Below are 15944 nucleotides of genomic sequence, written 5' to 3'. Positions count from 1 at the left end.
TGTGACATTTTTTTCAAACCGCCAGCAGTTCCATTCCATTGCGGCTGAAGAAAAACACATTTTTATTTGGTCAAACGGGATGATTTGTTTTTACCAACATGAACGCAGCTAAACGAGCAGCAGGGTCTGTTTGATCTGCAAACAGATAAAGTGTGAATGCTGCCTCAAAAAACCCAGTTCCTTCTCAGGAGCAGATGGCTGCATGTATTTGCTGCAGAATCACAACATATCGGTGTGTACCGAACACTTCCCGAGTTTCCCAGATACAAGGTGATTGACAGTACTTAGAAGTGAATAGATATGCTCAGCAGGATCCTATCAGTTACTTTATACCACTCTTTGATTCTTTAGACTTTGGTTTTCGGCTCCAGGTAAAACCCATCCCTCGCTTTCTTTCTTTGTGTGACAACAGTCATAAGTGTCTTTGACATCTTAATCCTGCAGGATAAAGCTGTAGATAATCGCCTTATTTGCATAAAAACAGCTGGTTATTAGTCAAAGCTTAACAGCGTTGTGATGCATCTGAAGAAAATGTGTCTCTGTCTGGTATGTCCTCACAGGTTCTTCTTTTATCCCCAAATAACTACCACCATCTACAGGCAAACTCTTCTAGATCTGCTTAACTCAACCTTAAAAGCAGAAATGTCTGTGATGTGCTCCAATTACCTTCAAGCTCCATTGTTTCTAAGTATGCCAAATAAGACTTCCTTTAAATTACCAACTTTTTTCCTCTGTGGCTTAAGCTCCAACCATCAGAAGCTAGTGCACACTTTGTAATAATGTAGTGGTCCAGATTGTTTGACAGATATATCTAGATGCTGGCTTATTTGACCATCATTAGGAACAAGCTGGGGTCAGCAGTCCATCTCCTTGGATAAAATAAGTGTTCTGATGATGGCTGCAGTCCTGCCTTTTCACTGACTAACAGTGAAACTCAGCTCCTTCTTAAGTGAAAGCCAAATTTATCCCAAGTAGAGGGAAGTTTCAGAGAGGAAAACTGCACAGCAAAAATAGTTTGAGGAGTTTTCGAGAACCAAACTTTAGGCAAATCTTAAAAATGTGGCCAAGAATATGATAATACAACATTAATTTATTTATGATTATATCATTTGGGTGTGGTACTACGCCCTAAAAATACAAGTTGGAATAAAGTCTTCTCATTTATCTTGTTTTGTCCCAAAGAAACTCAAAAATGCCTTCAAATTTGGCTAATCTGCCGTCTTGTATTTAATATGAACATTTATTCTAATTGTTATTTCTGGACAACACATTATACTGTGTTAAGAGACAGAGTTGTTCATTCACATGGTTTTTATGTAATAATAGTCTAGTCAAATTGTGCTTTAAAGATCAGTCTCGTACACTCCATATGACTGCCAAAAGATTCAATTTGATCACAAGTTCACATCTAAATATGACTAAATTTGTATTACAAGAAAAAATGTTTTGTTATTAAAAGCCCAATGGGGTCATACCACTAATGATTTAAACTTTTATGAATAATTTCTTTTATTACAAAACAGCTGTCTTCTTTGCATGATAAAAAAACAAATTGCTGTAAATGAAAAAATGTGACAAGTCCAACTTGTAAGATGAATTAATAGATTATAAAATCAAATATTTAAAAAAAAAGTACATTTAACACCTCATCCTGCACACTTGACTGTTTGTTTCTTTTTCTTTTTATTGCTACAGAAATGAGTGTCAATACAATAAACTGGGTTATTATAGTTTTAGTTTTGCTTTTTCTCCGTACAGCATTAGGTTATAAAAAGAAAAAGGATCAATAATTAACAATTCCCCCGTCCTTGTGGCTGTCCAACAGCGGGCTTGACCTGGTTTCCCCGTCATGCACACAGAGGACATTCCTGTCAGTCTGGAGGAGCAGTCCAGCTGTGACCTCAGGCCACTTCTGTGGAGGTCACAGCAGGAACTAAACTCATCCTCAGACTCAGAGACACAGGCCGGGAAAGGAAGTGCATCCTAAATCTAAATTTTGTAGTTTTTACTTTTTTTCATTTTGCGATGTTACAAATAAAAATTGGTTTTGTTTCAAATCACATTTTTAATGTTTCACCGCCTGCGTTTTCACTTTCCAAGCCGCAGTTTTTGACCTCAAACACCATCCTAACGTCCGTTTGTCAGAGTTCAAACGTCTTACGAGTTATTACAAAAAACTGAAGCATATTACAAAATAATAAATTAATTGAAGCTCTAAAACTGACTAAAGAAATATTTTTGAATAAAACCTTTAAGAATGTTTTTTGTAAGACGGACTTTTTAAAGCCAATTCCCCCCCGCCGTTCCAGCTAGCTTAGTATCCCCGCTGTCAGTAAAGTAGCTTCTGGCGGTTAACCAGCCAGGCTGCATCCGCTTGCGCATACTTTGCGTCATGACATGCTGCTAACACTAGCAGGGTGCCATAAATGAGTAAGACGTACTTCTCGTTTTCTTCGCTACCAGAACCATCCTTCTTCACGTGCTCATCGGGTTCCACGGCGGCGCCTTCAGTTTTCACACAGTACAAGCGGGCCGGGGTGGCACAGGGTGCGGTGCGGAGCGAAGCAATGTGGAGAACATTCAGCCGAGAGGACACAAGTCTGGCATCACATGAGACAGTACTGAAGCAGCAGCAGCGACGGCGGCGGGTCGGCAACCAGCTCTTCTGATAAACGGCGGGGAAAGGACGCTTGAGGGTGGCTTCAAAAGACTCCTTCAAGATTGTCGAAACCCTAAAATGTAACATCTCAATCCTGTCAGGCAATGAGTGAGAAATGCGTGGCTCCAAATCCGACTGTTGTAAGTGAACGGTAGATAACGACAGCTCACTACAGTACGTACTGTGTGCGCAGGGCGATGACTCATAGAAATGCCGGTGTCCCAAAATAAATAGAAGCTCTACGTCAACGCCCCCGACCGCTCCCATTGGTCAGAACGATTGCTCTTTTTCTTCTTTGCCTTCATGACACCAACATCCTTTGACAATTCCTGCCCTCTTGTGTTCCTTACTGGTACTGCGGGAACTTTGGGAATTACAGTATATTATATTATATTATATTATATTATATTATATTATATTATATTATATTATATTATATTATATTATATTATATTATATTATATTATCCTAGAGCTGTAGTAGTCTGCAGCACCCCCCCCCTCGCTTTCTATCTCTGACTGACTCAATTTCATTCCGACTCATTCATTCATCTCGGACTTTTCTCAGTATAACATACCACTGAATGTGCAATAACACTGCTTATTTATTATGACATTTTACTTAAACATCTTAACGTACTTTTCGATTCTTGTATTGGTTTTTATTCTTTTTATGTCTACTGTTTTTTTTTTTTCCGTCTTAGTGCCATTGGAAATTTTGTTGTAGAAAGACAAAGACTTTGAAAAATCTTTTAATCTTGAATCTTATATTACATTATTTGCTTATTTTAAGATACAAAAAACAAGAAGCATAGTAATACATGCATACAAAAAAACAAACATAAAACATGTATATATGTAGCTCGTCTGACTCAGTTTGTTCACTGGTGTCAAGCCAGCTCTCTCTTGTCGAACGCCTGTCAAAGCCAGCCCTCTCTCAAAAACAGTGTGCCGCTTTCTTAATTACGTTGCGGTAACAGCAAGAAGGACTTATTTCTAAAGTAAAAGCAGAGTGTAAGCACTGTCATTAAATGTATATGTATATACCCCCCCCTATATATGATTATATATATTTATATGTCTAATGGGGAATTTCAAAATAAGAACCACTTAAAATCATGTGTGTATGACAAATTATTTACTATATATTACTATTTACACATATGTGTAAAAAACAACAACAAAAAAACTTCTAGTTACCACAGAGTCATTTCACTTCTCACTGAAACTGTCCCACCTGGTGATGTCACAAAAAACTTTCAGACAGATATGATGTGGGATTTCAAAATAAAACCCAATTGAAATCTGGCATTAGGGCGTTATTGCTATATGCTTATCAGACTGAATAAACATTGAATCACCAGGTTTGATACAATAAATGAGATGTGAAATTACTTTGTGGAAACTAGGAGTTTTTCTTTTACACAAATGTCAACATTTGTGCAAGCGTGGGTTCTCTCCGGGATCTTTGGCTTCCTCCCACTGTCCAAAAACATGCTCCATAGGTCAATTGGCGACTCTAAATTGTCCCCAGGTGTGAGTGTGAATGGGTGTGTGATTGTGGCCCTGCGACAGACTGGTAAACTGTCCAGGCTGTACCCTGCCTTTATATATATATATATTTTTTTTTATATATATTGTCAGAGTATATATATATGTATATAAAATATATGGGGGGGGGGGTCGTGTGTGTAAATAGTATGTACAAATATGTAAAAAAAAAAAGGGGGCACACTGTTTTTGAGAGAGAGGTCACTTGACAGCCGTTCGATGAGAGAGGGCTGGCTTGACACCAGTAGTTGTTCGCACGTGCATTGTAATATATAAACCCAAGGAGAACAAGAGGTCACAGCTCTGCCAAAGGTGTTTGACAGGCATCTCATCCCAGACGGCAGAGGTGATAATTGGTAACACTGAGTCTTGTGTCTCTTAACTCAATTTACCATAAATCCAGTTCCTTTATCTTATAATGTAGAACTACAATACAAAATATTCCAATTTAGACCTTACAGCTAAACTCGTTTCTTTTCTGCAAAAAAAGAAAAGGTATAAAATTTATTGAAATAAAAGACGATGAATTAAAGTTTGAGAAAAAATAAAATAAAATAAAGCATATTGATCACACTGTATACTAAAATTGTGGCACAGGCCACACTTTTTCCATATAGCCAGATCGTTTGTTCTGTCCTATGTTAGATAATATTACTTTGTTTTTGTCCCCTCTAAAAAATATAATATAATATAATATAATATAATATAATATAATATAATATAATATAATATAATATAATATAATATAATATAATATAATATAATATAATATAATATAATATAATATAATATAATAATAAATCTTCCTTGTGGAGTCAAATGGTTGGAAAAAGTAGACTAAAACGTGCCAGGCAGGCACGCATGCATCTGATGAAGCTTTCGTTTCGAACATGAGAATAACCCCGAGTTGGAACTAAACCCCAAGTCAGGTCTCTCAGGCAAAAAGGAAATAAAATGTGACGTTCTCTGCCATTCTAATGAAAATAGGAAGGGAGGGGAGGAAACAATTTAATGTACACAACTTTTACTTTAAAAATAACGGTAAAACAAAGATTGTGGAGATGCGTAGCCGAGATCTTAAAACCTGGTAGTCAAAACACGGGGGTAAATATTCAGGGCGACGTCCCTGCAGCCAAAAAAAAAAGAAGAAAAACGTCACTTTCTAGAGTTGCCACGACTACACACAGCTTCATGATGTGGACGCTTGTTAGCTGCATATTGTATGTTTTCGCTTTGTCGAAGCTCGATTTGTGGGCCGTTTTGGCCACAGCAGATGAGCTTCTCAAGGAGGTCAAGACCGAAGTTGTGTCTAAACCCGAGCAGTGCACCCAGAAAAGCAAGAAAGGAGATCTGATCAACGCTCATTACGACGGGTACCTGTTGGATGGCTCCCAGTTTTACTGCAGGTACTATAAAAAAAAAATCACACCTTTCGTGTTTGTTTGCTTCCTTTCAGCTGATATAAAAACACAACAATAATAATGCATTTGTAAATAACGTGTTATGAGTGAGTTAATGATTTAATGGGCATGAAAGGTTTGGTTATTGCATCTGGCATAAGTGTCACTATATTTCTAACATTTTTTAATATCAGGAGTCCTCATATTTTTTTTAATTTGTTCTGCCACTTGTTACATTTAAAAATAAAAATCTCTTTTAGTCGGACTGACAAAGCTGGCCATCCCCAGTGGTTTGTGCTTGGTGTGGGTCAAGTCATCAAGGGCCTGGACATAGGAATGATGGACATGTGTGCCGGAGAGAAGAGAAAAATAACTGTCCCATCAGACCTGGCTTTTGGTAAAAATGGGAAAGGTAAAGCCATATATCAATTTATAGATTGCATTTTTCTTCCAAAATTCATTAAAGACCCCCTCCGAGAAAAATAAGAAAATTAAACATATAATTGCATTTCTGAGTATCTTATATTCAAATCATTGTGAATAAGGAGCAGGCAAAAAATGCATGTTTTGGAAAGGTTTGTAGTTGTTTCGTACGGACTACAATCTGCAGGGCACAAGCTCCCTGCTCCACTCTATTCCGCCATATCCACTTGCAGACAAATAGATCCGTTTATGTCGGTTTTCCTCCTCTAAACTGGCTTCTGGCTCAAAACTGTACAGCTGGATAGATGCAATATTGCTCACCATTTTTGTTGCCCCAGTAGTGTTACTTTGGGAGTGTAAGAGTTTGTAAGCTAGTGGGAGAGGGTGTAAACAAAGGCAAAGGATACTCTGCACTAACTGTCCAACTCAGAAAAATTTCGAATGAACTCCTGCCGCTTTGCAGAAATTATGTTCTAGAAAACGACACAGGTTTTTTTGATTTTAGCTAAAAACAGCATAATTAGGGGTGTAATGGATCACAAAACTGATGGTTTGAGAGTCCCGGTTCAGATCATTTCTAGGATCAGTAAAAAGAAAAAAGAAAAAAAGGAAAAAGATATAAGCCTAAAATTGTTTTTTAAAAGCTTCAAAGCATACATTTGAGAAAACATACATAAAGTACTTTAACAAAAACATATATATAAACATTAATGAGATATTTTAACTCAAGATATTCCTGTATATAAACATATACTCAAGATGCCTATATGAACAAAGTGCATTGTTGTGTATTGCAATTTGGGAAAAAAAAAGTATATTTAAAGAAAAAAAGTAAGAAGAGCAGGGGATATCAGCATTTACAAGTTTGAAATTCCTATACTGGGATCCCAGCTGCTATTAAGCCCCTCCCACTTGGAACCAACAGAGCAGTGGCTTTTTCCTGCCACTGTTCCAGGACGGTTCAGACGCTGCTGATCTGATGTGATCTCATGAACCCAGACATGGGCTGCTCATCGACGCTTTGTAGAACTCTACAAAATAAATAAAACAGATCTCTGAACGATGGCGTAATGAGGTCAAGAAAAACTTTTGACCTAGCTCCTCCCACACGCGGTTAGGGTTATAAACACACTTTTGGACACGCCTCATGCTGCAACTTTGAGGCATGTAACAAAGATGTGTACATGTATTTGACATGCGAATCACAATTAAAAGGTTTGAAAATGGATCAAAAAAGGACCAGAGGTGGACTTTAAGTTGTAGGTTTTATTCTTGTACTTTCCTAAAGCCTTTGAATGACAACTGCTTTCACGGCCTTGTTGTTCTCTTTTACAGCACTTTAACTTGAAAGGGCATTGTTTTCCTTGCAGTGTTTGCTCCTCATCTTCCAATGGCATGACCTGGAAGCATGCGCAGAGGTTGAAAGGTCTCTTATCACATCTCTTCCTTGCATGCATTGAAATTACTAACAAGGTTTTCCTCAAACCTTCTGAAGAAACATTTTTTCTGGTGTCTATGTTGCTGCCTGAACTCATTTTTTCACAATTTGTCTGTGGAAATGAGTGCAATTTTAATATGTGTATGCACTACATGCTTTAATGTTATTCATAAAATGCTAGAGGAAAACAGAGATCCAGAATCAAACATATTGTTTAACAGCTGAAAGCTCCTTTCGAACTTTTCTTTCTTGTGGATGACGATATTTTTTAAAGAAATTACATATCTAAAGGCAGTTTATACAGCTTTACAAGCCTTGTCTTGTAAAGTGGAACAGGATTTTATAATTCAAAGAATTTGTTGTTTTTGAAGTTGTGTAATTTCTTCTGTCCTCCATCTTTGGGAAGGTCCGGTGCCTCCAAACGCCACCGTGGTCTTTGAAGTTGAAGTTCTGTCTGTGTCCAGGGGGCCTCGCAGCATGGAGGCCTTCACCCTAATTGACCTTGATCAGGACAGAAGTCTCACCAAAGCTGAGGTAACGACTACACAATCTGAAGTAATTCAAATAGGAAAAAAAGGTTTAGAACGTGAGGCAAATAAAAGGGTAAAGAAATGTTTTCTCAAATACAAATAATAATAATTATAATAGAAAAAGTGTATTTGTTTCTAAACTTGTGAAGATAATTTGTATAACTCTTTGGCTTTGCAGACTTAAATGTGAGTGATCTGGTTGAAACTAATGGATCAGAGCATTTTAAGTGTGCAAGTTTTAAACTCAATTGAACATGTATTTCATCAATGACATTGATTTTCATAAAATAACTGACATATTTGCTATTGACAGTTTGGGGTTTTAGTCTTTTGTTTCAAAGTATTTGAATTTGCACCCTTTATTACTACTTTCAAAAAATAATTTAGATTTGCTAAAAAAAAATTTACTTCCGCTAATATCCTAAACTTCATTGAATAACCTTTGCTGTGTAATCTGCTCCAGCTACATTAGTGACAACTGGTAATGTGAGGACAAAAAGACAAGGGGATTTCCCTTCTACAACTTTACGTTGAAAATTATCAGGCTGTGTCTACAATAATATATATTTCTTTTAAATCCAAAAATCATGACTTTGTTAAATCTTTGCAGTTGATTCATGAAAAAGATAAGGATTGCTTCATATTGAAAGTACATTCAATGATCCCAGACGCACACGCATCCATTGTTTGCACAAGGAGGCTGTGATAAAAATCTCCTCTCTGTAAACCTAAAAGGGTGTCTCCATGCCTCTCCGTCACACCAAGATTTTGCAGGCCTATTAGTAGAAAAGTCTGTGATCAGCATGATGGGGATTGATATGAACAGTAAAACATAAATAATGTTGGTCCTTTATTAGTTAAAATATTTTCTGTTTGGGTTTTAACATGAATGAAGTAACTGTCTGTATTTCCTTAATCATTAAGTATAATGGTATGGTTTTTGTTTTGGTTTCAGGTCAAAGAATATTTGAAGCTGGAGTATGAAAAAGGTGGGAAGCCGCGGGACGACCCCTTCTATGAGAAGATCATTGCTGATATATTTCGCAAGAGTGACAGAGACAGAGATGGGCTGATCAGCTCCAAGGAGTATAATATATATGAACATGATGAACTTTAGTGTCATTTCACAGAGTTCCTTCCATGTGTTTTTACAAACCACTTTGAGTCTATCTCAGTCATCACTTAGGGAAAATTGGTTTTCTGTGTTTTCCAAACTAATGTTTGAACATCTCCTTTACTATAAAAGTCTGTGGAAGTCCACAATCTCTCTACAAGAGGAAAACTGTAATTAAAAAAATAAATAAAAGGTTTAGTAGATTTAAAAATAAAGTGTGCATTTTTCTGTAAGAAATGGTCTATTGTGGCTATTTTTATTCATAGACATCCATTTAGTGTAATTATTTGAAGTATTAAAATGATGTGCTGAGTTGCGATAGTCCAACATGACTGTGTGCTAGGCCTGCACAATAAACCGCAAATGTATTTTTATCGTGATATCAAGCGATCCAATATGCATATTGCAAAAGTTTGCGAAAATTGCAATAAATGGTAACCTTAAATGTGCAAAAACAATCTTATGGCACCACCATCTGTCCCTCCAGATTCCTTTCCTTCACACCAAACCTGCCCATCACCTCCTCATCACCTCTGTTGGCAGCTTAAAGTATTTAACGAATCAAATAAACTTTCCTTTCCCCTCATGCATTTGACTAATCGAATGTTGCCCTTGACATTGTTCATCAATCAGATAGACCCCTTCATGTTGTTGACATGATGGAGCCCTTTTATGTTAGATGCTCGCCTCCTATGTAGACTAGGGTCATTTGGAGTGTAATGTAAGTTGTGTTGAGTCTTATTTAAATTAAACTGTTTCAGTAAAATGGAAATGATTTTTTTTAGGTGTTTTGTTATTTGTTCATGGATCACAAGTTATATCGTCATAGCAATATTGATCACTAATGTCGCAAATCGCAAGGTTTCCTAATATCAAGCAGCCCTACTGTGTGCTAGAAATAAATTTGCCAGAACAAACAAAGGGCAGGTCCATCTTTCTCACATTTGCTGAAAAACTAAATATAGTTCTTTCTTTAAGACTAATTTTTAGGTTTTTGGAGGATTCATGAGGATCTTTCAAGTGAAAAGTCTGTGTTTTGGATTTTGAAAAGGGATTACTGTAACCGACAAATTAAACTTTAAAATGTTGAAATGCAAATATGATGTAAGATATAGTTTCAATAAGGGATCAAAGGAATTGCTTCTATTACTGTAAAATCACATTATTTAAAATAAAAAGTTAAAGAAAGATAAAATGCATTTTAAAGGAGAAACATATGATTATCTGCATTTAATACTTTAATTTTAAGTTCAAATTACCATCTTCTTGCTATATTTCTGAATCATTCAAAATAAGCTAGAGTCTAAAAGCATTTTATTTTAATTTAGCTCTTAAACGTCGCTGAAAGAAGTTACACCATCACTTTTGCCGAATAATTTTTACCCAATATAGTAACTGTAACTAATGTTGAGAAAAACCAAAAAGTTCTTGCCATAAAATATTTTCAATTTCAATTAGAGTGGTTTTCTTTTATTTTCAACTGTGATACTATATGTGTGACAAAATGAAAAAGAAAAACATAGGAAGTTCCCATAAACACCCTAAAAAATTACTGAAAAATTAGGAATTTAAAACAAAAAAAAACCTAAAACATAATAAAATGATACTAGAAAGTTGGTCTCTGGTCCACCCATTCCTGGGACATGTGAGACTTCCCTGGTGAAAGCACAGACTCCTTGACACGCGGCATATTAAAATTCATGTAAACAGTTTTGCTCGGGTAAAAATCACCCGCCAATAGTGCTCTAGGGTTAAATAAGCCTATAAAATCTTCTGCGACTGATTTTCTCACAAACAATATATTTTTTTAAATAACTACACTGCAGTTTTTAGAATTCTTTCTTTCTACTTACTTTACTTGCCCTAAAACTAAAAAACCTCTTTGTTGATGGCTCAAGGTCTGAACAAAAAAACTCAACAGCACCAACCCCAATTTCTACACAGGTATCAGACAGAAGTGAAGAGAATACAGAAACTAGTTTAATTTATTTTTATGTAGCTACAGTGTGCAAGCAATGTAAATAAATAACCTGCAAACATGCCAAAGTCCATTTTCCAGTTGTTGCTAGCATCTGGTAATTTCCTTATATTTTTGTTGCCATTTTTGATTTTTTTTCTGAGGAAAAAAGCCAAAATCATAAACTCACATTATTTAGAGGTCACAACAGTTTGCTAAGATATAAGAGCCTTCCATCTCACCTGGAGCAGATCCTTCCTTTTCTTTCGTCACCATCTATGCCATTGAATAAAAATCTCTTTCAGCTTGAGCGATGAGCTCGTTGGGATCCTCCTCTTCATCCTCTTCCTCAGAAGGTTTTTCTATTTGACTCAAAGGACCTTGCTGTTTTTCTCCGTTTTCAATCAGCTGCAGACAAAGACAACATTGTCTAAATCAGTGCACAGAGTTTGTAGGCTAAACTCCACATCATCCTAATTTACCTCTAAAATTACAAGTAAAGGATGAACTGCACTGTAAAATTAAAAAAAATTAAAAAGGTTCGTGTTTTATTTTAACCTCTTAAGATCTGGTGTCCACATGCATGGGCATCACATTTCAGGTTATATTACCACAGAACTTAATTCTCCTTAAATGGGGTCCTTTGACTATGTATGCAGAGGGTTATGTCAAATATTAGCTCAAAAAACTAATATAAAACTTGTTTTTGTTTTTATCTTAGTTAAGTTTTATCACATCATGCATATATTTTGAGTCAGAATGTGTTCTTACAGCAGTGACTAAACTGATCTCATTGTTTCGTGGGGTCAACAGTCCAGGCCAAACCTTCAACAGCATCACTTCCCCGTTAGTAGAGCCACAAGTCATCAGAGGCCCCTTATCAGGAACAGAAATGCTGCACAGAACACTGTTACACACCTGAGGACAGCAACACAGCACTATTAAAATGAATATTCATGCCAGCGTATCAGTAGGGATTCAAAGTCATTGGACCCATCAGACTTTTTTGACTTTGCAGCTGGGATCAGACCTTGACACTCAGTGCGGAGCTAGTCTGTTTGAACAAGATGTCCCAGATGTCCAGCACGCCATCCATATTTAGAGTAAAAAAGACGGAGGGTCTGAATGGACTCCAGCAAGCACCGGTTAAGTTTTGCATTCCATTCCTGAAATCCAACATCAAATGAAGTAAAGCACATTTCATCCTTTGTTTTTCTTAACATTAGTTACAGTTACTTAACATTAAACAAAAAAGTATTTACATTAAAACACATTTTTTTCTGCTTTTTCTGCATTCTTCGTGCTATATGATATCCAGTTGGTTCAGTAGCTGAAGGTATTGTACATAATAATAGTTTTTATCCAATCATATTCCAGCTTATTTGTGATGTTAGGTTCTATGCAATCTGGCCATGACATGGCCTTTTGATTTCACAAAACAGCAAGGCAAGCGTTTGCATTAATTCATCAGATCTAGATGACTTTGAGCTAGCAGGAAGGCTTTAATCCATATGTCTATGCTTTACATTAAGCGTGATATGAACACGTCCTGTGATTGGACAGAGAAGTCTCTGTCTTGATTTATTTCTTTTTTTGCAAACATCTGAATAAGTGTAGCATAGCTTTTTGCTCTGGGCTGTTCTTCTTTACTTGCTGCTCTGTTTACCGCAAAACAAAAGTAATGGCAAGCAAGATGGAGAGACACAGCTATTAGCGTTAGCCTCTGATGTCAACAAAAAATAACCAGATGATAGAAGGGAAATAGAAAAGACAATTTACATGTGAATTAGACAAGAAAATAGGATGGATCTTATTTTCAAATGAATAAGATGCTGTGGAGGAGATGATGGTGTTGGTGGATACAAATATTTGACTTTTGCTTTTGTTGGTGTGCCGCTCTTTTTCAGGTAATTTTTTCAGTTTTCCACAAATGGCATCCATCACACTCATCTCAACAATAGCTATCAATTTACACGGATTTATTTGAAACTCAAGGTTATTGTCCTCAGCTAAAGCTGTGGGTCAGAATCCTACCTGAATGCCATGATTGGGGACCTGGTAATGATGTCAGACCAGAGGCAAGCATGCTTGTCCCCTGCAGTCAGGAAGTTCCCGGGAAAGAAGGGGTTCTTCTGCACAGCATACACAGGTCCTTTGTTGGTTTTGTAAATACTAACAATCTTTTCTGCTGGAGTCTTTCCGTTCTTGTCACACGAGATGACCAAGCCATGCTGTGTCCCCAACATGATCTTTGTGTTCTTAGGAAACAGAATGAACAAAACTGCGTTCAGGCTGGAGATATAGCAAAAAAAAAAAAAAAATAGCAGCAGAAAAGCAACACTTTACCAGTGTCTGCACTGTAAAGGTCACACCCTCACCATGATGTGGTTTAGCCCGAGAGAAATTGCTCCTACGGGGCAGGTCCTCTCCCCACCCAGGTCCAGAATCAAACGCTCTGTGGGCTCACTCATCTTCCGGATGTCCCACCACAAAACCTGAAAGAGTTGAGGTTTATTGCTTTAGTAAGAAAGTCCTTCAACAGTTTTCCAGAATAACACGTTGTCAGTCAAAATTGGTTTGTCAAGAATTGACCTGTCCATCAGTGGAAGTGGAGATTGCCTCTTTTTTGCCCTTGAGTTGAAGCCAGCTCACTTTGCTGACTGGATCTTTGTGACTGTGATCCTCAGGAGAAGAACCCACAGGCCAACAGCTTTCCCGAGTATCCCAGTAAACTAAAACAAATAAACTTGCAGCTGAAATGGTTTCATTACAAACCTCATCAGTCTATCCCTGAACCCACCAATTCTCCCATTGTAGCAGCCTCCCACAAGACAGGCGGGGTCATTTGGGTTGTACTCCAGACAGAGAAGTGAGGACGATGGTTTTAGCACCATCAGTGGTGAACTGGATTTTTCTGAAAGATAAAGCATCCACCACTGAGCAAAACGGATTGTGAATTGGTTTCAATAAGCCAGAGGTTTGACCCACCAATGTCCCAGACATAGGAGTCTTTGCACATTTCGGACAACAGTGGGAACTTGTTAGAAGCAAAAGCAGCAGCAAATTTCATAGGTTCAGAAGTACTCCAAGACAAACCTCTCGCAGCACGCTGCAAATGGGTAGGATCACTGCAGGAACCAAAAGAGCAGACTGTGATTAGTCATTACAAGCAATCGGTGTGCTGATGATCTGCTGTCAGTCATACCTGAACACAGTCATGGTTTTGGTAAGAGGTGGCTCATGACTTTCATTCATATCTTCCTCATCCTCAAAGTATTTCTCATAGATTTCTACGGCATTATTCTGCCTAAAGCTGTGCTCTGTGATCTGAATAACATAATATAAAGTGTGTGATGTTAGTTCAGGTTTCAAAACTGTAGAAAAATTTGGAAAGACATTAATATATTGACAGATTTAAGAAACACAATTAAATGAGGAGTATATACAAAAATCTTACACTGCCCAGTTGAGTGATACTGTTTATGTAGCTGTCTTCTCTTTCCTTCCTCTTTCTAAAACGACTGGTGTGTTCCAAATTTTGAAGATCAATTTCTTTGGGCCATCCGCCCTCCACATGGTTTATTCCACAGGATCTTAATTCAGTCTGATCTGTGTTAACCTGTAAATAACAAGAGGTGCCAGTGTTTCATTAAAATTCTGCTCCAACAGGCAGGTTTTTAGCTCATCTCAGAACATTTTACAAAACTCAGTTTGTGAAGGACCAAACCTTATTTATTTACTGTCTTTAACAAGAAGAAGATGATTTAAAAGGAACAAAAAGTTATTTAGATTTTATACATAAAATTGTATCTGTATACCTGGTTTTAAATGTTTGAACAAAACATTTTCAAATTATTTGGATAAGTAGATTGAAAATGCTAATCATGGTAACATATGGCTATCTCTTGGCTTACTTTATCCAGAAATAAGTTACTCAGAACTAATAATCTACATTAAGATCTAAAAACGGTCTAGTAAATATTTGAGTGAACAAAACAAATCTCTTAAAAGTTTTCCCTGTCAATGTGCTAATGTGGAAGCAGCCATAGACATTTTCAGGTTAACTCACCTGTTGCTCTGAGATTTCCGGGCAGGTCTGCTCTGTCGGCTCATTGTGATTGATGGACATTGTTGCACCGTTTTTCCTCTCTTTGGATCAGTCTCTAAAGCCTTCAGTAAAGCTGAACCGATGTAGTGTGTCAACTGGTGAACTGGTAAGTCATACAACAGACACGGTCTCTTAGCAACAGAAGACCTTTGCTAGTGTGTCCACCCTGTCAAAGTTCTAAGTTAACCAAACATTCTTTAATATTTCAAATTGTCTTTTTTTTTATTTGACTTCTTGAGACCTGCCGTCCAGATCTGAGGACATCACATTGTGGGTTTTATTACCAGTGTAGTTAACTCTGATTACCTGGGCCCTGGGGTGACTACAAAATATAAAAGGCATATCAAACAAGAGCTTGGGTCTCAAGAGGTTAAACAGGATTTTGGTGAAACTACCAAAAGGTCCTTTGTTAAAAGGACAAATAACTATCCTACAATTGGGTTGTTCAAGTGTTTTTCCTTTTTTTGTGCTGCCAGCTACTTTTCAAAGCTGTTGGGTTTTGATGCACTTTTTGATATCTTCAATGTGTTTAATTAAGCTGATGTAAGGTGAATCCCCCAAAACTTTAAAAAAGCTTTTTCTCCCTATGGACCAACAGCTGCCCTTCTGGACACCATCTTCAAGGATTTGACCTTCTGAGTCATGTAATCTGAAGGTCATGGGGTAACATTTTCAGCTGGAAGGTCATAACAGCTTTAAATTATTTTGATGCACTTACTCAAACTTACCGTTAGAGGGAAGTATTTACCTAATTTCTAGGAGCAA

The 15944-nt window shown here is 37.1% G+C and overlaps 3 protein-coding genes across 6 annotated transcripts in view; 1 reads left to right on the top strand and 2 right to left on the bottom strand.

The window, feature by feature from the left end:
* Positions 1-2899, bottom strand: part of glsb (glutaminase b) — a 28806-nt gene extending 25907 nt beyond the window's left edge. For all 4 annotated transcript variants that reach the window (XR_002872585.2, XM_023951206.2, XM_023951208.2 and 1 more), the window contains exon 1: positions 2442-2899. Coding sequence is in view for 3 of the 4 variants with exons in the window: in XM_023951206.2 (XP_023806974.1) it covers positions 2442-2746 (305 nt within the window). In the remaining variant the exon portion in view is untranslated. The remainder of the gene's footprint in view (positions 1-2441) is intronic.
* A 2444-nt stretch (positions 2900-5343) lies between these two features.
* Positions 5344-9351, top strand: fkbp7 (FKBP prolyl isomerase 7). The gene is made up of 4 exons (XM_004081674.5): positions 5344-5615; positions 5870-6021; positions 7877-8004; positions 8956-9351. Exons 1-4 carry the CDS (start codon positions 5401-5403, stop codon positions 9115-9117), a joined length of 657 nt encoding a protein of 218 aa, XP_004081722.4. The 5' UTR covers positions 5344-5400; the 3' UTR covers positions 9118-9351.
* Positions 9352-11120: 1769 nt separating this feature from the next.
* On the bottom strand, positions 11121-15284 carry LOC100500717 (dynein axonemal intermediate 2b). Its single transcript, NM_001195238.2, is given in 12 exon segments — positions 11121-11230; positions 11314-11479; positions 11843-11989; positions 12102-12237; positions 13106-13329; positions 13450-13566; positions 13664-13803; positions 13872-13985; positions 14060-14199; positions 14277-14398; positions 14529-14690; positions 15141-15284. Coding segments are annotated over 11 exon segments (1494 nt in total). The 5' UTR covers positions 15201-15284; the 3' UTR covers positions 11121-11230; positions 11314-11347.
* Between the last annotated feature and the right edge of the window lie 660 nt (positions 15285-15944).

Source organism: Oryzias latipes, chromosome 21 (genome assembly GCF_053564925.1).
Source record: "Oryzias latipes strain Hd-rR chromosome 21, Olatipes_Hd-rR_3.1".
In the NCBI taxonomy this organism is placed as follows: Eukaryota; Metazoa; Chordata; class Actinopteri; order Beloniformes; family Adrianichthyidae; genus Oryzias; species Oryzias latipes.
The sequence above is the reverse complement of the archived record's forward strand: the minus strand, read 5'-3'. Positions and strand labels throughout refer to the sequence as shown.